The 23,501-nt window shown below is 40.7% G+C and overlaps 1 protein-coding gene across 9 annotated transcripts; it reads left to right on the forward strand.

The window, feature by feature from the left end:
- Positions 1–496: 496 nt before the first annotated feature.
- slc5a6a (solute carrier family 5 member 6a) lies at positions 497–22,279 on the forward strand. 9 transcript variants are annotated; one of them, XM_051409315.1, is made up of 20 exons: positions 497–670; positions 1,401–1,522; positions 5,879–6,059; positions 9,824–9,934; positions 11,777–12,008; positions 12,118–12,339; positions 12,865–12,930; positions 13,887–13,938; positions 14,061–14,128; positions 14,464–14,618; positions 14,710–14,850; positions 15,512–15,641; positions 15,749–15,837; positions 17,246–17,358; positions 18,504–18,571; positions 18,791–18,877; positions 19,017–19,195; positions 19,353–19,456; positions 20,393–20,514; positions 20,618–22,279. In XM_051409315.1, exons 5-20 carry the CDS (start codon positions 11,883–11,885, stop codon positions 20,816–20,818), a joined length of 1,923 nt encoding a protein of 640 aa, XP_051265275.1. In that variant the 5' UTR covers positions 497–670; positions 1,401–1,522; positions 5,879–6,059; positions 9,824–9,934; positions 11,777–11,882; the 3' UTR covers positions 20,819–22,279. The 9 variants fall into 9 exon arrangements, with proteins under 9 accessions (XP_051265275.1, XP_051265279.1, XP_051265273.1 ...); XM_051409319.1 differs by lacking the exon at positions 5,879–6,059 and having other exon boundaries at positions 9,824–9,939; XM_051409313.1 differs by lacking the exon at positions 5,879–6,059.
- The last annotated feature ends 1,222 nt before the right edge of the window (positions 22,280–23,501 follow it).

The following is a 23,501-nucleotide window of genomic DNA, read 5'->3' on the forward strand; positions in this document are numbered from 1 at the left end:
CTATCACTGTGTAGATGCTGTTCCACAGGAAACACAGGCAAGTTTGGAGTTGGTCATTTTATTAGCAGACAGCTGCAAGTAGTTAAAGGGCCAGTGTGTGGGATTTATGCTGCATTCACATGGACTCAGGCAACCCCCAGATATCATGTTAGTAGATGAGAGCAGGATGGTAATATTCGACCTTTTAAATGGTTTAAATTTGTACTTGATTACACTGCAAGCATTTGCCTGATCACACAGAACTTTGTGAAGCGTGACTTTATGTCCGTGGTAAAGCAGCCTTAGATTGTGGTGTTCCTAAATGCATATCTGGAAGGTTGTATAGGAGAAGCCACAATGAATAGCTTTATTAATAATCAAATCTTTTTAGGCTAAGAGATTAAACCAGTGAGTAAATACCCCCCCGGTGTTCCACTAGTGTCACTATTAATTCAATGAGACACATGAGTCACCAGCCGGAGGAGGGGACAGAGATGTGGTAACCTATGCAGCTGCGCTTTCACGAATGCGCACTGGGAGAAATGGAGGACGGCGTCGGGAACGTTTCTTGAATGTCACTGATGTGTTCCCTAAACTCGATGTGAATATGTGTCACTGGCCGGCATGGATGCAATCGAGGACTTTCCTGACAAAATGTACTCACGTTTGCTATCGCCGTTGAAGAGAACAGGTAAGAAACCGTGCGTGTGCGTTACTGTGCTTGGTGAGTGAGGCATACTGTCATCATATCTATAGATTCAATCAGCGGTCATTGCCATGGTAATTAATTACCATGACGACGATTTTCCCAGCCTCCAGCGCAGCAGCGGTTGCAGGCCCGGCGTCACGGTGAACGTTGGACCGCGTCCTTTCCTCTCGATGTCATCCTGTTTCACAGCAACACACAAAACATTGCGGAAATCATTTAGACAGTTACACAGCCGTTATGCCTTTGTGTCACCCTCAAATACTTTACAATTTAATTCCGGTTAACTTTGTTCCAAATGGAAAACTTGTGCTCTCAAATCAATACAAATTAAAGATATCTCCGAGCGCCAGAGCACGTGTTGTGTTGCCTTCATAAATATCGGAAAGTTCGTAATTGTAAGGGTTTGGAAAATGCGACGGATGAGGGCAGAAAATATGGCGCGTTGAAGCAGCGTTAAATAATGTTACAACATATGCAGTGATGACAGTGGCAGTATTGTATAGTGACTTGCGTGTTTGATGTGAATCCTCTCCTTTCTATCTCACATAATGGCAGGGCTTAAACAAACCCACAACCACTAATAACCTTTATTACAGGGACTATGTACGCATTTAAAACTAAAACGAAGTGATCAACGATATAACGTTGCGTCGATGATCTCAAAGCACAACATTTGTCTTGTATTGAGTATGCGTTTCTTATTTACGAGGAGCACGTGAACGCAGCAGCACCCTAGTGTCAAGGAGAATGGGCGGTCTGTCAGCGCCTGACCGGCCGAACAGATGCTAGTGAAGAGGTGTACCGTGGCTTCAGTATTTTGGCAGCGCGTCAAAGGTAAGCCCGTTTAGCTAATGACTAAATTTAAACATGGTTTATGTGAAAGGGCTTTTTGAATGTCGTCGTCAGTGAGGGCTCGGGGGTTGCCGGGTATTTCACGGTGGTACACGCGGTACAGAAGAAAGTTTGGCTGATTGGGCAACAGGACCATGTGGACGCACAGTGAAATATCGGGCAGGTCTGTGCGCGGCTTCTTTCTGGTTGCCGTCTCTTTAGTTTAGGTAGTAACGTTACATAGTGGAGCGGTATTGGTAACACAACAGCTTGGCAATGTCTCTCACTGGTGCGTTTACTGCAGCAAGCCGTTAACAAACATTAGCCAGACGGTTTGGCTAGCTGAAATGAATGACTTGTCGGAGCGTGTGGGGACTTATTAGCCGAATCCACAGCACGTCTGTCTGTGTTAACATTGCAGTGTTGCAATACGAATTTATATGTACGTAGCGTTAGCTTGTGACTTAACTTGTGTTGGGGCTGTCGTCTGACCTTTAGGGACAGTACGGTAAGCGGTTAGTAATTCACCAATATATCGTTACCCTGCCCTTGTAAAGCCAATATTGACCTCTTGGTTTGGTGAAACCTGTTTAATCTCGCTAGAGGTGCTGCATTTAAGGACTCAATAAGTCTGACAGACTGAGATGATTAATAAAAATGTATCTGAGATAATAATAAAGTAATAACTAGGGAATGTGTATTGGCAGGAATTTGAAGATACAATACGCATCATGTGCAGAATAACGATTCAATATATTGTGATATATTGCAATTTTTAAAAATCCAACCACCATATGCATAAAATGTGAGTAAAAACAGTATTTGGGGCACCTTGGTAGAGCCTGCGGGCCATGTACTGAGGCTGAAGTCCTCACCCCAGCAGTCCAGGTTTGATTCCAACCTTTGGCCTTTTTCTGCATGTCGTCCCCTCTCTCTCTTCTCCCTTTCCTTTCTATCAAGTTTTTTAAAGAAAGGGCTGAAAAGCGTACGTTTTTTTTCATGCAACCAGAACAGTGGGTTCTGCATTTGTATTTATCTATGTAGCGGTTGGGGGTTTAAACACAAATATATCGTGGTGTTTTTGGGAATCAATAGAATATCACAAAATAAAATATATACAATACTTTTGGACATTTTGTCACACCCATAGTAATAACTGTAAATGTAAACTATAAACTCTTTCTTTTCTCACTTTAAAAGTCTATGAAATTAATACAGTCAGTATCAGCGCCAGAAACCAGTATTTCAGGCTGCTGCATTACAATAAGCACCATTAGTCATATCAGAATATGCGGTTTGGGATACAGTGGGACGATAGAAATTTTGGCTACACTGTTTAAAGGTGAGTCTCTCTTTATATGTCTGGTTGTATTGCAGGTAATATTGTAAATCAGTGACCAAAACTGCTTTATGGCAATATAGACCCTTTTCCACAGCAGCCATTTTGACATGAAATAGTAGCAGTAGTTCTGTTCCATTTATTGTAGTAAAGCCTTTCCAGTGAGCCAACATGCTCAACAGCACCCTGACTCTGTTTGACCTGAATGGAACACGACCTCAATTAGTATCACTGGTAACACCTGTGTTTACCCTACTATTGCATGTCAAAATGGCTGCTGTGAAAAATGATTTTACAAAATGTTTGCATCAGTGTAATGAAATATGATGTAGATGTTGTTTATGGAGAACAGATAGAGACACTGGATGTCTGAAAAGTATTTCTGCCATTTGGTGGCTGCTTGCGCTTTAACAAAAATCACTTGACAACTGATACTGTCACTATATTCATTGTTTTGGTGAGGCAGAACATGGAGCAAAGTGCTCAGATCTGCCCCACTCTAAAGACTGCATTGGCCTTGGTACAATCACATTTCCCTGGCGCACACAGTAAGGTCTTTTAGGCAAAGTTGGACAGCGTTTGTAATGTCTCAAACAATCCTGTTCTGTGGTCTGTCTCATTCAACTCTGACATTGACACATTTTTACCATTCTTGAATTAACACTCAGTAGTTTATATGAAGAATCTTATTTCAGGGTGCACTGAGGTTTTTGCATCTTATAGATTTAAGGATAGATGTGAATAAAAGGCAGTTAATGTTACACTCATTTTGGTTGAGCAGATTTACTGACACTGGTACACACAGTGTTGCACCTTCCCAGAGGTTACTCTGAAGTGAATTTTGTCTGATTGTCTAGTGACGGCCTAACTGATCTCCAGTTATCTGCGATGAGGAGCTATCACGCTGTCTGCAGGCTAATGATTACACACAAGCTTCAGCCAGATGCCATTCTCATTCTGTATTATCTGGTTTTGCGTTAACAGTTGTCACAAAGAACTAACAGTGTTTATGTCACGTTTTGTTCAGTATGATCAGCCTTCAATGCAACAGCCCATTGCATTTCTTGATTCGCAGCAGTCTTTAGAACTGATGATAGCGCATTCATCAGTGGTGGTGATATTATATTTCACTTGTCAGTGGTTCTTTATCTTTGCTGATTATGAAAACAAATTGTGATGCCAGTTTTTCTGCCTCTCGTCCCACAGTCGGTGGTGTTGTAGGTATTTTACAGAGCAGGCCAGGGTTCAACTGAAGGTTTAATGATTACTCATTATTGGCCTTTTGGGTCGCTGAGACACGAGCAGAGCTGGGGCCCATGGGTGCGCATATTCCAAAGATGATGACCGTAAACCAGCTGTGCTTGTGAGTAAGCATGCAGAGTGCATACAGGTGTATTATATGTAGTCGGTAATATGCTTGTGGCTCAACCCACAATATCTGTTTCATCTGACTACTCAGCTTTTTTAAAAACCAACATATTCTCTAAATCAAAGTGGTATTCGAGAGAATGTTAACAACCTACTAGCTGTCACATTCACTGTGTGGAAGGTGGTCCTGGGTGGGGATAATAAAATCCTTGTTATAGTATCTCTTGTAAAACTGAAAATACTGTTTGAATAATCTCACCTTGACTCACCTGGTAGAGCTGGCAGTCCGTGTACCATGGCTGAGTCCTGGCTCGCGGCCCTAGCTTTGAATCTGACCTGTGGGCCTTTTGCTGTGTGTTGTCCCCACTCTCTCTCCCCCTTTCCTGTCTATCTTTAGCTGTCACTATCTATTTAAAGGCAATTAAATGTTGGCTCTAAGCTTGTCACCCTGGTGGAGGTGGTGGAGGAGAGGATACTGGCAAAACTGCTGGCAATCATGGACAATCCCACCCACCCCCTCCACACAACACTGGACAAGCTAAAGAGCAGCTTCAGCAACAGACTCATTCATCCCCGCTGCTCTAAGGAACGATATAGAAAACCGTTCCTCCCCACTGCAATAAGACTTTCTAATAATAATTGACAGAGCTATGGAATATTAAAGAACATTTAGGAGGATCTATTGGCAGAAATAGAAAATAATATTCAAAACTATGTTTCCATTAGTGGTTAATCACCTAAAAATAATCTGTGGAAGGACGCCGCTTTCCATGGAGTCCACTGTGTTGAATGGACGAACCAAACACTGGGTGTACATAGGGACTTTTGGGAGTTTTGAGGCCACAGTAGTTTTTCTACGCACTTCACAGCCTCTTCTCATTCCCATCTCGCCAAATACAGACGGGAGTGGTTTTCCGTTAGTTGCAGTCTGCAACTCCATTGCTAGATGCTACTAAATCCTACACACTGATCCTTTTAAATCATCCATTATTACTCACTACATCATAGCCTTTCTTACCCTCAGGTGTGCTACAAACAACATAATCAACGTGTATTTTGAAATACAGAAAAGTTTGAAATTATCGGTATTGGCCATGAGAAGCAAGTAATTATTGGTTATCATATGAAAAAAGAAATCCATATTGTACACCCATAGTGTTGTTTTTTGTCCCTGAATGGCAACAATGAGCCCATTCCACAGTCAAAAGCAAAATTCAACAAACACAAAGGTGACATGTCTGCTTTATAAGAAATGTATTTAATCGCTAATGCGATAAACTAAGAGGGTGAACATGGTAAACATTGTACCTGCTAAACATCAGTATGTTAGCATTGTGAGCTTGTTAGCATGCATTAGCTTTTAGCTCAGAAGTTCCGAGGTGCCAAAGTACAGCCTCAGAGATATTCTCACTCGACTGTAGACTGTAGACTTAAATATGCCATATCCAGAGAAGTGGAAATGAAATGTATGAAAAGCATTTGGGAAGGAGACATTGCACCGTGTTTTATCAAAGTGACCTTGTGAAATAAGATGAGACTGCTGTTTTGATTATATAAAAAGGCACACACTGATAAAGAATGAGACTGATTATCTTCCTGTCAAGGACAATAAGAAGACATCTGGTGGTATTTCTCTGTTTTGCCCCTTTTAGTGCCTGTTAATATCCGGTTGATTGCCCAGTGTTTGGTCTGGATGTCTGATGAGGAGAATGAAAATGTGCGGTTTGCTTTGAACTACCTTGATAGGACTGTATGAAGCACTGGTCTCATTCATCAGTGTGTCCTGTGCAGCTGCAACCCTTCCCATGCTCTACCCGCTCTCTTCATCAAACAGTAGGTCTCCTGTTTGTTTTCCACCATTTACGCACAACGTGGGTGTGGGGATGAAAGCACCAATGCCACCAGCTCAGTTCTGTCTACCTCATGTAATGTCTAATCATTGTCCCTGTGTTGCCAGGCAACCACGGCCTCCTGACCTCCTTGTGTGATTTGTGTTTTGTGACGCTCATGACACCACCACCACCCATCTTTGTGATTATTTTCATAATCAATTAATATATCAACCATGTTCTTGATTAATTGATTAGTTATTAATTGTTGATCTGAGTTTACCAAGGCCCAAGGTGACGTCCTCAAATGTCAAAGATATTCAGTTTACTATCAGAGGACTAAAGAAAGCAGACAATATTCACATTTGAGAAGCTGAAATCAGAGAATTGGGGAAATTTCTTCTCAAAAATGACTGAAAACGGCCAAAATACAAGCAGTACTGTACATGGACTTGTGGTGGAAAAGCACATTTCTAGTGAAATAGGCCTCGGCCAACTGGTGCAGAAGCAAATTGCTTGCTGTGAGCCATGTTCCTTCGTATTGAACATTCAGTATTGTCTATTGCAGTAAGCCATTAAGTGTACACTATTCAGATTGAAGTAGCCTGTGGGGTTACTGTTGAGTATCCTGTCAGAGGCAACATGAAGTGAGCGCTCCAAGGCCCACACAGCATTATAACAGATAGCCAAGGTGAATACATTGTGTTTCTCTAAATATCTACAGTTCAGTGTCCTATTCCCATAGCAAGTCATGTAGTGGGAATAGCCTGTATTTTAGGAGACTGTTGGCTTGGCAAAGCTACTATTAGAATGTCTGTGCTGTAAAGGTCAGTTGCTCTGAGGTCTGACTGTGAGAAAGGGCAGTCCACCCTTTCACCTTTCCTGAAAGGAAACTAATTTCAGACCGCTCTCTCAGCTTTGTATGTCAGGATTTGAATGAATGTTTTGAGGGACGAAAGGTGTGAAAACAGTACTGAACAGCCCAAACCAATCTAGGTAGAAGCTGTCAGCCAATCATGTGTTCTCCGTCAAATACAACCATTTGAGTAATTTAAGACCAGGCAGAAATGGCAGTTATCTCTGATTTCACTGTGAATGATTTTCTAAAGAGCTTTACTGTTGTTTTAGGTTGGACTGTTTATTTATTAATGTTTACAGTTCGTTCATACATTACCAGCATTCCACATGTTGAAAATGGTGCTACATTACTCTGTATACATTGTGCAGAGGTTTGTGTTTTACCCAATAGATTACCTTGGCTTTGATTTAAAAGCTTAAAAAGTGGTGTCCATTTGAGATAGGTGAACTTTGTTGTTCTTGTTTTGGCTTTAAATTAAGTATTACTCAGATACTATTGATCAACCTTCAAAATATTTGTGTATCTTAATTCTGCTGCTGCACCTTAACTGCACATGCACAAGTCAGTTTGGCATTTTAAGTAGCTTTACCTTACTAATTTTCCACCTACCACACACTGTGCAGATGCTGGGCTTGTGTTTTAAGCACTGGAGGGATTTTAATCCAATGCCCTTTGTAACTTGTCAGGTTTTAATGCATTTTTTCCACATCAATGCTGCCCATTTTAGTATGGCATCTTAACAGTAGGGGTTTTATTGTGGCTGCCCAGCAGTGCAACAAAAGGCTGTCCACTCCAATCGTGTAACTCGACAACAGGAAAGCTTTCTGTGAAACAGCAAACCAAGGTGCCCATTATACATCTTCCAGACAGGGCACTGCAGCAAATATTAAGGTATTTTAAATACTGTTCTTAGTGTGCCTTGAATTGTGGTGCATTGATTCTGATACTAATTTATAGTAGCAATGGATTTTTATAATAAATGAGGTTGCATTCTGGTTACAGACTTCAGTTCACTTCACTTCAGTAGTTAAAGAGCTACATTGTATCGGTTGCCACATCCACGTGATGGGTGCTTTTGAATTACACTGGCTGTTCCTTCTCTTCCCAACCAGTCATACTCAGGTAGATTAGACATGTTAAGCCATAATGATAAGAGTGGGATTTCATTTGGTCATATGTCTTGGCCAGGGCTTGATCAAACCAGCATGAGTATTACACAGACAGGCCTGTCAGTACAGAACACTACTGATGTTTGATGAACACACATACAGGTATAATCTCACACACTCACCGGCTAACACATGCAAATCCTTGCTGAGTTGTTCTTTGGTTACCACAGAGACAAAGTTTTCTGACCCATAGAAGTTGCCAGAATGGCAACAGCCAAGCACTCAGTGATACTCCATAGATCTTTTACCTCTTGTCATGTGAAACAGTTGCCCTTTACTGCCATTTACAGCTGCCAGCTGTGAAGATGGCTAGTGAAGTGTCTCTCTGAAGAACAGCTATATGTGTGAAAGTACTCGCATTAAATTGTTACATAGTACCTGAGCATGTTAAAAATGTAACATAACAGTCTGGACCAAAGTGAACATCCAAGTGAAAAACCTTTCTGCACTGCACAGACTGTAGAGATTCACTGCAATGATAGCCTATACACTGCTCAACAAAGGCCATCCGCTCACAGAAGCCTTCCCCTTCCACAAAGCGTAACGGGAGCATACCTCCAGTCACCATTTTCGTGACGAGCTGGCTAATCTTCTCTGCCCTGGTGGCATCACAGCGGTGTATGCTAATACTGCTAGCAAATAAGGTGATTGCCTGTTATCTGTCTTTGCTGTAAAATTAAAGTTAGTAGGTTGTAATATGAATTTGATTATGACTGATGAAGTCCAAGTCCAGATCTCTCATTATTTCTATGTAGGAAAATGCAAGTACTTTATATGTCGAGAAAATACTGCTATCCAAATAGAGTACTCATGCCCATACATAGTTTCTTACCAGATTTACCAAAATCCCCTCTAGCAATTCTAGCAAGTCACCTTCTGAAGTACAGAAATGTTTCACTAGAAATGTATCAAATATGTTCCAGTATGAGCATATCTCAGCCAGTATTGGCTAGCCTGAGAAAATCATTTGGGATTTAAATATGATCTAATTCCTAACTCTTAATATCTGTATCTGGCTTCAAAAAGTCATTGGTCAGGCTATAGCGACTTTACTTCAGTTCAAGCTCAGCCTCAGCTGTTAACTGTAAACTAATGCAATTCACAATGTGTCCTAAACCAAATGCTTTGATAGTGCGTAGGTATTTCTTTATTCCAACCCCTGTAGGCACACATAATCTGTTTTGTGCTCACACACAGCTAATCTTTGATCACATGATTCTACCCACCTAATGTTTTTCCATAATTTCTTTTTCCTTTCCAATTATCTTTTGCTGCACAACGCTCTCCTCTTCTCATTCCCTTTGCCTGCTGTCCTTTTTAACCTCATTTCATTCTCACCTCACCTCTCTCCAGTCAGCTGTCCCTTTGCTCTTCCTCATCATAAGTGGAGCCTGCAGCGCAGCACCGCACACTGTGAAAGAGGAGGTGGTCTTGTGTGTAGTGCAATATGAGAGGTCTTTTTAGATGAGCACAGCAAGAAACTAAAAACTTGTACTCAAAAGAAAAATATGCCCCCTAAAGTGCAAACTGTAAAAGAACACGGTTACGTATCTCTTAAAAATATAACAAGGGGTTGGGTTTTGTTTGGCTAAAATGATCTGTGCCCAAAAGAAAAGAAACAGCAGTGTTTGGAGAACATAACCCAGGTATGAAATCATTTGTAACAATATTGTGATGGTCCTTTTTCTCATGCATTTCTTGCCTGATTTATTTTGCTCAGTTTCTCTTCTGTCTCCACAGTGATGGTGATTGGAGGTTGTGACAAAGATACTCAACTACAGTGAGCCTTAAGACTGAGTGGCCAGTGTGTGTGTGTGTGCCAGCCAGCCAGCACCAGCTTGATCTCAGTAGGTACAGTAAGTCCTTTGCTGTTTTTCTTGTAGCTTTTTTTGTCATATTCAAACCCGGACTCCATGTAAGACTCTTTTGCTGGTCAACTTTGCATTTATTAATTATAAGGTTGTTTTGTCCAGCTGCAGGTCAGACACAAACATAATGTAGTCCTATTTGTGACTGTTAGAAGTAGATTACATAAAGTGTGTGTTTTTCATGAGTATGTGTGTGAAAGCTTCTATTTTACTGCCAGAATATTTAATTTTACAAATGGTACATTTGGTTTTTTTTAATCGCTCTAGTGTATTAGACTTAATTTTGTAGTTTTTTAACAGATTATCAGTGGAGCTTTTTTTGTATTTGGGGCTATGGGGTCATTCTGCCCTGATACACATCCTATCCCTACACTTCCATCACCCATTTACAGTGTGCCTAGAAAATGTTATTTACTATACAAGACAAATTCCCAGGTGTCTTTGTTACAGCAGTGTCAAAACCAGACTTGTTTCAGATTAGATAGAAGTGTGACTTTGCTTCTCTAGTACAAAATATATTTCCTCACTTTCATGCAGCCATTCTGTAACACATACTGACAGTTTCGTATTGCCCTCTCCCTCTTCAGCACCTCTCCGTCTCTCTCCATCTCATCTCTAATGCAATCCTTGTACTTTTCTGTCGGACGTCCTCAGGGTTTTTCATGACTCAAAATAACACTAGTGTTGTACCCCTACCATGACCTACTCAACCTTGATTTATTTTATATTATATAAATACATTTCAACAAACACCAACATCTGGATACCACCTACTGTGATTAGGAGTGCATGGAAGCTCTCTGGCAAGTAAGCAGAGAAGCTGAAATAGAAAGTTACATGTAATAGAGATTGTTTAAATAGTCCAGCTTTAGCCATTATAATTGGTGCTAGTACAAATACAAACTTGACCAAACCTACTGAAAAAAAGATAATCAATCAATAATTCTAGAATTGCTTATTGCTAATTGCTTAATAGGGGAGTAACAACATTTAGATGAACTTGAGTATCGCAATATTTTGTTTTGGGATATTATTGATTCTCAAAAATAATGTATCAATTTTTGTGTTTAACCCCCTCAGCCACTAGATAGCAGTGTTGTAAGCTTAAACTGAGGGCCATGATGTTGGATGTTGCAGGGACTGTAATGCGATGGAGATCCCACTGTGCTGGTTGGAAAACAAAAAGCAATAAATAATAGATTGAATCGTAACCCCTATATCGCAACGGCGGTGGTGGGTGGTGTTGATGAAGGTGTATTTTAGCTCATCTGATAGGGCTGTGGGGGTACATCATACGAGAGCAGTTTGGAAACTGTGTGTGTGTGTGTGTGTGTGTGTGTGTGTGTGTGTGTGTGTGTGTGTGTGTGTGTGTGTGTGTGTAATTGAAACATTACAAAGAACACAGTTTACAGACAACCTCATGCAGATCTTTGGTTAAATTTGAAACTGTGTAAATGTATCCATAACACTTGTTATGACTCTGTCCTCTTTTAGCTGTCCTTTAGACTTGACAAATTTAGCTCTCACTATAGTAATTCAATTCCATACTGTAATGACCCACAATTATTAGCTAGTGTATCATCCTCATCCACCACGTAACTTAGGTGTGATTCTGCTGTTGCAAATTACAGCTGGCAGTGATGCATTTAATACAGTGCTCTTGAAATAGGTTTTATTGCTGCTTCCATAATAATAACACCTGTGTTCATATAAAGTTCTGGTCAAGATAAAACACATTACTCTTGCTCTAAGTTTTTTAAACTTACAGTTTATTATAAAACGCATGTTGACTTCAATTAAATTCTCCTTGTTTTCCTTGACGCAGCCCTCAGTGAGTCTGTCTATGGGTGAAGCACTTCCTTCAACGTTGTGATCAGCCCCAGAGGCCGTGCTTCCAACAGCCTTTACCCCTCCCTACATCCCGCGCCATCATGGGGGAGGTAGTCCAAATGCACTTCACCACGGTGGACTATGTCATCTTTGCCTTGCTGTTGGTAGCCTCAGCTGGCATCGGCCTCTTCTACGCCTTCTCCGGTGGGCGCCAGCGCACAACGCAGGTAGGCATTGGTGTTTAAGTATAGATTTCTTCCCTTACTTTCATTTTACACCCTTTAAGTCTACAGGGTCAATTTCAAGGTTTCATGGGTCACAAAATTTCTGTTATAGGAGTTCCTGATGGCTGACCGCTCCATGAGCTGCCTGCCAGTGTCTCTGTCCCTGCTGGCTACTTTCCAGTCGGCGGTGGCCATCCTGGGAGCTCCATCTGAGGTGTACACCTTTGGGACTCAGTACTGGTTCTTGGGCTGCTCCTACTTTTTGGGCCTGCTCATCCCAGCTCACATTTTCATACCAGTCTTCTACAGATTGAGGTTGTCAAGCGCCTATGAGGTACAAACTGCATGCACACACAGTATCACATGGCTGTATCACTGTGGTGCACTTTAGACCTGTTAATGTATTTTCTTAAACATTCCTTAATTATAAACTTTTTTATAAAAGATTAATTATAACTCTTTCCTCTGTCTCTTTTTCTGTGTCAACACTTTTGTCCTGCTTCTCCCAGCTTTGTCTTTCTCAAGTATGATCTCAGAGCTTCACATTCTTATCAGTCCTCTTTTATGCTTATCCTTGACGTGTTAACGTTCAACAGAAAGAAATGTTCTCATCTCAAGACTGGACATCTTTTAAAGGGTGGTTATCTAGTTTCTCTCTTTAAACTGATGAATCATTTTCCAGAGAACAGTGCTGCAGCAGTGTCCTGTGAACAAAGACTGAGTTGATTTGATGTGGCTCTAAATTGATCCTGAGAATAAACATACTACATATCACAGACTGACTCTGAGATGATATTTTCAGCCTTTTGATTTTGTTTATTCTTTTTTTTTTTCTTTTGACATTCTCTCCCCTCAACAGTATCTGGAGCTACGCTTTAACAAGACGGTTCGCATATGTGGGACTGTGACCTTCATCTTTCAGATGGTATCTTTGTCTTCGTCATACTTTTATTTATACATTAGTTTCTGTGAGTCAGCTAGCTCCAAAACATGACCTCTGAGTTCAGCTCTGTCAATGTGTTTTTTTCCCTCCTCTTCTGCAGGTCATTAATATATTAATATATACTTGAAGGAATCAGGAATCCAATTGGTACAAATTTTGATAAAATGACCGCCACCGCTGACATAATCTCACCTAAATTGCTACTTAGTATTATTGCAAGTTAGCAACTATAGCCACTGGAGAGATAGTAAGTAGTAATCTAAGCTACAATAACAGTCTTATGCATCTCTACCTCTATCAGCTTGGTGTTCATCATTTGTTTCAGCTCAAGCCATCAGCAGTTATTTCATTAGAAATCAAGAACATGTTTTGTTTATGGAGAGCCATGGTTGGATGTGAAACAGATAGTTTAAAAATAACAGTTAAAAATGCCACTCATTGGCCAATTATAGTACAGCCTGACCGAAACTAAGGCCCTGGAAATGTCACATTGACCCTCATAAAATTTCTATTATGGTTTTTGTTTCCTTTATGAGGTTAACAGCATCTAAGTTTTTCTCCCATGAAAGCAATAACAGTGTTCAGTTATGACTTGATGACATGGCAAAAGCAAATAAATAGAATAGTCAATTCCCCTAAAATTGAGTTTTACAAGGCATCATAATTTGCTGATGAAAAGGCAAGTTTAATTGTGTAAACACTGTTGTTTTATTATACCCCATCCCAGGGTCACAGTTAGATCTGTTCAACCAAACATCTCTTTCTCTGAAGTTGGTTTCTGGAAATGCCGACCACTTTAAAGTCACAGAATGTTTTTACAGTTAAGCAGGGTATTAATCTAGCTCCAAAACATGACCTCTGAGTTCAGCTGTTTTTGGGAGTCTTCTGGCTTCACAGTTTCTCTCTCTCTCTGTCCTTATGCCCCCCCGTTTCTGCAGGTAATTTATATGGGGGTGGTCCTGTATGCTCCTGCCTTGGCACTCAATGCAGGTATTTGCTGCACCCCAACAGGGGCCCCCAGTTACTAATGGCTGTGAATACAGCACATTTTATAGTTCTATAATGTTCACCTGGACGGTGTTTGGTAATGCTCTCACTCTGTTTATGTGCAGTGACAGGTTTTGACCTATGGGGGGCAGTGCTGGCCATGGGATTGGTGTGCACTTTATATACTGCTCTGGTGAGTCCTTAAATCTTCCCCATCAATGACAACTGTGACAAAATATTTGACATCTAAACAACTAAATGAAGATTAACCATTTCAAACTATATAATATAATATATTTGTATTTTACCAAATTAAAAATGTAAAATAAAAGATGGATAAACACTACAGTACTTTTCATCAGTTTCTCTTAGCTCAGATTTTCTTTTTTTCTACCATAATCTCAGGTTATTATAGGAACATGGATGCAACTACTTCCATTTTTTGCCCATATGTCAGAGCACACCTTTACAGATTTTAATGTGGATCATTATGAAACGTAAAGTCAACCGACTGCTTTTGTGTCCTAGGGGGGTCTGAAGGCAGTGATCTGGACCGACGTGTTCCAGACAGTGGTTATGTTTGCGGGACAGCTAGCGGTCATCGTGGTGGGGGCCAGTCAGGCAGGGGGCATGGCAGAGGTGTGGAGGAAAGCAGTCAATGGCAGCCGCATATCTGGACTAGAGTGAGTAGTCCACATATCTCAAGTGCAGAATAATGAAGTATTCCTTGTTACCAAATGATTGGATTCACATGTTCTCTCTCTGCCTGTGTAGCCTGAACCCCGACCCTCTGGAGCGTCATACTTTCTGGACGCTGGGTGTGGGAGGAGTCTTCCTGATGTTGGCTCTGTACGGGGTCAACCAGGCCCAGGTCCAGAGATACCTCAGTTCTCGCACGGAGAAAGAGGCCATCATGTGAGTACCACCAATGTCTCACAACATGCTTGGCTCACCCTTGCTATTTAACTCAAATTAAAATAACTCAATGTAGAGACTTGTGTTTTTGATCATGGAGTATATTATATTAAGTGAAAAACACTCTCCAGACACATATTGAAACATTCATACAAATAGGCATAAAAAGGCATCTCCTCCTTTTACCTCATTTAAAATTCCAGAATCTATGAAAATGCAAATCATCATGCTTCTCAGTGGATGTGCACTTGTGGATTGCACTAGAAGTTGCATACTGGACCAGCAGTGGCTTCCAAACTATTTGTGATGTCACAAATCCTGCTGGTAGGCCACGCCCCTTAAAAATCAGATGTTCAGTGAGCACAGAGAAACTTTCCACTTTCAGCAGATGAATGTGAAAACATCCTTCTAGTGTCAAACTCTGCATTTAAGCATTTAAACAGCACACTGTAGGAACAAGAAGAAACATTGATTTCTGACTGGAGGGGACTTTAAGATGCTGTTAAATTGTAGCTATTGTCTTAAGCACTCTACAGTATTTCTATTAATGCTTTCCTTTGAAGCCTTACTTTTCATATGTACTGGCTGTTGTCTTGTCTCCATTGTTGTCCATTTTTGTGGCCCTAAACATTTTATAACCATGTTTGTTGTCACCTCCCAGGTCCTGCTACGTAGTTTTCCCGTGCCAGCAGATTGTCTTGAGTTTAGGCTGTCTGATGGGTTTGGTCATGTTTGCTCGCTATGGAGAGAACAGCCCTCTGGACAAGGGCTATGTCAAAACTAATGACCAGGTAAACACTCATTTGCCTCTATGGTTCCCCAGACTGGAGTGAATGTACAGCGTTTTTGTTATTCTTGAGTCTGGAGGTGCATCCTCATGTTTAGTTTCTTTGTGCAGATGGTGCTGTACTTTGTGATGGATGTGTTCAAAGATTTGCCCGGGCTCGCAGGACTGTTTGTGGCCTGTCTCTTCAGTGGAGCTCTCAGGTAAATGACCTTAGAAAACGGACAAAGTAAAGGATCATCTGCTGTTGAAAGCTTGCTCGCAGTCAGTCACCAGGTTGTTGGAGGACAACTTGATTATAACAGTGAAGCTGATTCACAACTTGTTAAACTTCTACCTGGTTCTAATGTTAAAGAGTTCGGTCTAGACCTGCTCTATTTGAAAAGTGTCCTGAGATAACTTCTGTTATGAATTGGAGCTATACAAATAAAATTGAATTGAATTGAATTCTTCACAGCATATTGTTTGGTTGTTTAGTTTATCAGAGGAATTTATAATATTTGGTATCATCCCAGTCAATAAAAAAATAAACCCTAGCAATAACATGCCTGTTTGACAGACTAGATTATTTTATGTGCCGAGTATCAAAGTATCAAAGGCAAAGAGCAGTAACTATAGGAACAGAGAATCTGAATCTGACTGTAAAACAGGGTTGGTACTGATAGAATGCCTTCATTTTACCACTCTTTAGGATTATTTTTTACCCCATTTTTTCCCTATAGAACGCACACAATACATAAAAGAATGCAGATGCTGCTATCTCAGAGGCTTTCACTTGATACAGCCATTTTGCTTTCTACGACATAGAGAGAGTGCAGTTGAGTGTTGAGTGCAGAAACTACACAGCCAAAGTGCAGATTCTGTGTTTTTGGCTTTTAGGTCAGTTTTGTAGTTAGTGCAGATTTTAAAAGCTTTCACAGAAATTACACATTTCTTTTTTTAAAGTATTATTTTTGGGCTTTTATTGCCTTTATTATAGTGACCTCTGAAGGCAGACAGGAAAGCGGGGCAGAGAGAAAGGGGAACACCCAGCAAAGGGCCGTAGGTTGGATTCAAACCCTGAGCCACTGCACGTGGGTCGCCAGCTCTACCCACTGAGCTATCCAGGCACCCAGAATTTATACATTTATCAATAGCAGAATATTTTTTTTATATATTAAAACCAATTATTTTTTTCTCCTCATTCCACTTTTAGCACAACATGGCATCAACCATGACAGTTTCCCAAATCATTCCCTAATTTGAGTGCATCCCTAATTTGATGGTTTTACACTTAATTATACTCTTTTAATCTGTTTTATGACTTTGGCACACATTAAGTAATCCCTGCTCTATGCAACAAGAGGTGATAAATATGAAGTCATAAATTATTGGTAAAATCTATTAGTGAGTCTCTCCTCCTTTTGAAATGTAATGGGAAATCTCACTGTGTTGCCCTAGAGTGCATTTCCACCATCAGCTGGACATGAAATGATTTATGGCATCTATTGCTTTCAGAAAGTTCCTGATAACTACGGCCTCCATGCTCTGTCCTAAAGGCCTGTGCTGCACAGATAACCATGTAATGTATTACAGAGTCCCACTCAATCCCATTTTTCTGTCTTCCTCCAGCACCATCTCCTCAGCCTTCAACTCCCTAGCAACAGTTACCATGGAGGACCTGATTAAACCACACTTTCCAAACATGACAGAAGCTAAAGCCACGCTGCTGTCCAAGGGACTTGGTAAGACAAGTGCTTTAATTGTTTTTCTTCCTCAAATTGTATATTTCCACCATTGATTTGGGTACATATGCAGGTTTTGACAAATGGCTGTTGACTAGTTTCACACTAAGTTAAGGTTGTCCCTAGGGCTGGGCAAGAAATCGATTTTATCGATTAATTCGAATTTGTAGTTAAACACGATTTATTTTTAGTTAAAATCGGTTTTCTCTTGAACTTCCACAACACCGGCACTCCCTTTGGGCTCCCGTAGGTCAGAGTGCGCTGACCCCTCCCCCGCCTCTCCACAGATAAACACAACATGGCAGCAAGCCAGGATGAGCTCGTCCCCAAAAAAGGCACAGTGTCGTCGGTTGTTTGGAACTGGTTTGATTTTGTGGCGTCCAACAGCGAACAAACCACGACCCACTGCTAAGTTTGTTTGAAAGCTGTTGCAACCAAAAGTAGCAGTACGACGAATTTATTCCAGCACCTCAAGCAGAGGCATGCAGCCGAGCAGGAGAAATGTTGCTCTCTGCGAGATATACAGGACCGCAGCCCACAAACACCCGCTAAAAAATAAATAAATCGTAAATCGGGTTTGGTGTGAAAAAATCTGAGATTTTATTTTTAAGCCATATCGCCCAGCCCTAGTTGTCCCTTCTTTTCTGTTTTTTCAAATTTATTATTTGTTGATAAGCAGACTGTGCCAGCACTGGACAAAGTGCCAGCCCGTCCCCTATAAACCACCTACCTAATAAGTAGAACTAAATCAAGTGGAAAAGGGGCAATAGTTTTTTTGGGGGTTTTTTTTTTTTTTCCTTTTTTATTTTTTAGGCCAAAAATTAATTTTTTTTTTAAGATTTTTTAAAAAAGAAAAAAAAAATTTTTTTTTTTTTTTTCCCCCAAAAAAAAAAAACCAATTTTTGTGGGGTTTTTTTCCGGGGAAAAGGGGCTCTAGATACAGGACTTTCTTAAAAACTTGATATGAAATCTGTAGTGTGCAAAGCATACTGTGATTAAAAACAAGCAGTACTTGATTAATGCTGCTTAATTTAGTACACACTTGAACAAACTGAGTGTAGTATATAACTTGCTGCCAACAGTAAGTTGGCAGCTGTAGCAGGTGTGACTAATAAATATTTCTTTGTCATCTGCTTGGTCCACAGCTTTGGTGTACGGCCTGGTGTGTCTGGCTATGGCCTATCTCGCCTCTCTAATGGGATCTGTGCTGCAGGTAGCAAACCATTGCTTTGAGTTGCACGTGAAGAGAAGTTATTTAATTTAAACATTATAAAATGTTTGTAAGGAAATATGTAGTAAAAACATGGTTATTTTTAGTTAGAAAAGTCAGCTGTAGTTTTTTGTTATTATGCAGCCATTCGGTACAGTTACTAGCAGAAACATTATCAGCAGCTGAAAAAGGTGCCATGCTCTCTATCCTCTGTGCCCTCAGGCAGCCTTCAGCATCTTTGGGATGGTGGGTGGTCCTCTGCTGGGTGTCTTCTGTCTGGGAATGTTCTTTCCCTGGGCAAACCCTACAGTAAGTCATTTAAATTGTCATTTGATTCTCTTTCCTTACCCATATACCTTTGTCTCAATATGCTAACAGATACACAGTCACAAACATGATTACACGTTTGTTCTGATCTGTTAAACAAACCCACCTGTTACCTCCTCAGGGTGCATTGGTTGGGTTAGCAGCAGGTCTCGCAATGGCCTTCTGGATCGGCATCGGCAGCTTTGTGATGCGTCTGCCCGGCCCCACCCCATTGCCACCACTCAACACCACCGCTCTGCCCCTGTTCGACAACATGACCACCACTGTCATGACTACACTGGTCAGCGCAGCTAAGCCAAGGTAACACATGAATCCCAAGAGCTTACATTATACTCATGTGTTGGTTCCAGTACTTTCATTGAACACCACAGAGAGACTGCAGCTGCTCAGTCACGTAATAACAGATTATGAAGAAATAATTTGTCACTGCGTCTTTAATCTTACCTCTTTCCTTCAGGCCGACAGGTGTGGAGGCACTCTACTCATTGTCCTACATGTGGTACAGTGCTCACAACTCAACCACCGTGGTGGTGGTGGGCCTGCTAGTCAGCCTGCTAACAGGTACACACTTTGACTTGTCGCATCAGCTTCAAAACCAGTTATAGCCCATTAATAATGATATTAGTCACTGCTATCTGAATTTGCTTTACTAGGAATTGTGAAAATAACAATGATTCCTTGGAAACACAGGTCATGTGACACCCATACAGATGTATGTGAGATTCACGGATTTATCATATCTGAAACTATCAGGTCCATTATATTTTAAAGCCGCCAATAGTCACATCAGCTATTATTTTCATGTTAGTTACTGTATGTGTGTAGGCAGCCGGCCAAACTTGGTCAAATAAAGACGCTAGTGCACACACATTATGATCACTTTCTTTTAGCATGTGCGCTAGGGGAGCAGCTTTCACCCAAAAGAAAGGGCCACCCTTTTTTCATCAATTGTGTAATACAGCAGTTCCCAACCTTTTTCCTCAAGGGGTCCCTTCGCTATCATTGACTGAACGACCCCTGACTAAATTGCACATTTTATGGATATTTTATATTATATTCAATGCATAACAATAACAGTAGAGAGCAACTGGACAGATTATTTCCTGTGAATATCCTGTGTAAGTTTCCGTACATGCCTTATAATCTAGAGGTCCTTGTGTGAGGCTTTGGCAACCCCTAGTGGGGGCCCTGATCCCAGGGTTGGAAACCACTGGTTTAATATATTCATGTATGTTAGGTAGTAAGATTTCGGTAGCTTGCTATAGTGTGCCAAATAAATACATTCAAATGTTAACAGATTCTCAGATTAGCAACATCTGTATGATATACACTCTGATATTACTGTAGTAGGCTGTAGTTTGTCTTCATGTCATTTTCCATTAGAGTGATGTCACTCTGGTTTATTCTGGTCAGTTCGATTACCTTATAGCACTCTTACTCGTTTAAAGGCAGAATTGATCAAAGGTAAATATGTTATATGGTATCTTTCAACATCAGGACCTATGAAGGAGAAGGAGCTGACCCCCGGCACAGTGTTTCCGGTCCTGGGCACACTGCTCTTCTTTCTGCCTGAGCGTTACAGAGAGAAGCTCTGCTGCATCACTCCTCTGGCTCAGAAGGTAACCTCACATTTACACTCTCTCTCTCTCCCCCTCTCCTCCTGTGTGTTTTCCTCTTTTGTTTAACGTAACCCGAGCTTTCAATATTATCCTTGTTGACCAGCCCAAAGAAATCAACACACAGCCTTATCAGATGGCCAAGAGAGACCGCAACGGAGCAGCTTACTGCAAAGAGGACACGGTCACAGAGGACAAAGAGACAGAAAGCGACAGAGCACAAACAGAGGACGAAGACTTGGAGACAAGGAGCGTTCTGCCCTCATGCAAACTAACAGCTCACACGGTTCAAGAGACAGCCTTGTGATCCTTCCTGTCTTCTACTTATAACACGCACAAGATACACACATACACACTTTGACCCCCAGCTACTGTACTGTCAGCTCCTTGAGGGGCAGGGGGTGCGTCAAAAGACAGATCATAGATGTGAAGTCCATCACTAAGTACAATCTCCTGAAAGTCTACGGCACCAGGGTTGGAACAGGTATTTTATAGGTACCTGCTCATACTTTTTTCTCAAAAAAACAACAACTGGAATTCAACTTTTGCCAGGCTGGAACTGTGCATTGAAAGCCCAAATGGCAACAGTCAAAGAAGAGATAAGTCTAGTGTTCTCCATTAGGAACACTGACGACGCCATGCACCCACAGGTTTTGGGTCTGTCCAGATGTGTGCAGATGTATGTGCTCAATTTGAAGATAATAGAGTGGGTAGCACTCATGCACAATGCTGTGACTGGATCCAGTCGTTCGGTTTGACAAAAGAATCAGGTAGTTATTAGATCCAAGATGTAAAATGTGTTATTTTTGTAGAGAAAAAATCAGTAAATGTAAGAGAATATAATATAAAAAGAAAAGAGAGACTGAACTTAAGTGGAAGGCATGGCAATGTGTGCTACTGTGATAGTGTAGTGTCGTTATATTGCCTTGGTTTAATGCTAATAGTCGCCTTCTAGCTGCTACTACAGAGTCTCCTGGTGGCAGTTAAATTAGTCGGAGCACAGTAAATCCTTAACTGCCACCACCATGTTCCTACCAACAGTGCATGAGGAGGATTCCAGTCAGTGTGCAGAGCCCCTGTCTACCCATGCATGTTCTAGTTGTTTCCACAAACAGGTTAATATTATTCACTGGTTCCTGTCATTGATGGACTTGTCTACATGCGATGTGCAACAAATCCCTCAATCACTACTCCCTATAAAATACACACTCATTAGTTTACATTATAGTGAGCAGTAAATCTGATTTTGGACACTTGGTCACTAGAGGTGTTGTGTCAGTCAACTTCTCATTTTTGCGTCTATAAAATGCCAGGTATTGCATTGTGGGATTATTTATATGAAGTACCATTTCGTTCCATTGTTGGGAGTTGACACTGAAATAAAATGGCTGACAGTAAATCTAATATAGCAACATAAAGTAAATGGGGTGTGATTTTAGACTGTGTTGTGTTCAATTGAAAACACACAATCGTAAAAAGAGACCAAACTTCCTCTTAGAGCTCCTGGGGCATAATTTTAGGTTACTTGCTTAAAGAACGTTTTTCTGGATTAATCTTACGGTGAAGCCATATTCAGACCAAATCAGGCGTTCCGGCAAAAACAACATTCATTTGAGTGGGTGCCGCAGAGCATGCCAAAAGAAAAACGCAGTGGCTTTGCAGCAAAAAGTTAAATCTGAATCGAATTTTGAGAAACACATCCCAAGTAGGGATATCACAAAAACCGATACTGGTACCAAGTCAATGCCCAAATTCTAAAAAAACTTGACTGTACTCGTTTTTCTACAGTACCAAGGATGCAGTTCTTCAACAGAGCAGCAAATACGCCCACACATATTCATATTAGGGTGCTCAGTCCCACCTGCAGTGAAACACCACCACCGGTGGTCAGGCGATACAGAGAGTGGTGGAGAGTCGCACACTCATCACGCCACTGCAAGTGCAACAAAAGCACTGTGAACAAAAAGCAAATAAGAGTAATTTATTAACATAATCCACGCAAAAGATTTGAGGTTTGGATATTTTAAGTATAATGAAACATTAAGGAACAGCTTGGATGCAGGCAGTTCTTTTAATTATTTTTTATTTTTAAAAAAAAAAAAAAAAAAAAAAAATTTGGGAGGGGGGAAAAAAAAATTTTTTGTTTTTTTTTTTTTTTTTTTTTTTTTTTTTATTTTTGTTTTTTTTTTTTTTTTTTTTTTTTTTTTTTTTTTTTTTTTTTTTCCCATTTTCCCTAAACCCCAAACGCGGGGGGGGTGGGGGGGGGGGGGAATAAAAAAAAAAGAAGGAAAACAAAAAAAATAAAAAAACCGATTGTCACAGGTACCGCCCACAACCCCCGCTAATCTCCGCAATGCCTGATGAGTTGTGAATATGGCCCAATACAATACTTTCATGCCATTGTGTTATTGGTTACTCTTTGGCCAGTATGGAGATAAAGAATGATTACAGCAACCAGTAACGCCACCAGTGCACTTGCCAGTATTGTATTGTAAGATTTTATCTTTTAAATGATGTGATGGAAGGAGTACAATAAATCTGGGTGAGGCGAGTTTGTGAGATGTTGAGGCATTAAGTGTAATTAACAGGATCCTATAAAGACCAATACGCTGCCCATTAAATGAATCAGGAAACCCATGTCATCAATGGGAATATGCTTTTTAGATATAGATAGATAGAAGATATTTAATCCTCAGAATTGACCATTGTTTTTTAAAATATGGTTTGTGTAGTTTTTCCGTCATGGGATATGTTTATGAAAACCCCATGAAGTTAAAAAGTGCCTCACTGACCGATTGTTTATGTGGGATATGTTTGCAGCACTCCATAACTCTGTAAGCTGTCTGGCTTTAATTAGCTTTATATGTTTTACAGTACACACATCTCAGTTGGATCTATTACATAAACAGGACCCCTACTTATTCATGAGTTTACACCTGCTCCCATCTTATATGACTGCCCTGAATAAAGCACAGCACTGCTCTGAATCA

The sequence above is a fragment of the Dicentrarchus labrax genome, unplaced genomic scaffold (assembly GCF_905237075.1).
Source record: "Dicentrarchus labrax unplaced genomic scaffold, dlabrax2021, whole genome shotgun sequence".
In the NCBI taxonomy this organism is placed as follows: domain Eukaryota; kingdom Metazoa; phylum Chordata; class Actinopteri; family Moronidae; genus Dicentrarchus; species Dicentrarchus labrax.

Coding starts and splice junctions, on each gene's coding strand:
- slc5a6a (XM_051409315.1), top strand. CDS start 11,883: ATGGGGGAGGTAGTCCAAATGCACTTCACCACGGTGGACTATGTCATC. Junction 13,939..14,060: donor TGCCTTGGCACTCAATGCAG/GTATTTGCTGCA, acceptor GTTTATGTGCAG/TGACAGGTTTTGACCTATGG. Junction 14,129..14,463: donor GCACTTTATATACTGCTCTG/GTGAGTCCTTAA, acceptor TTTGTGTCCTAG/GGGGGTCTGAAGGCAGTGAT.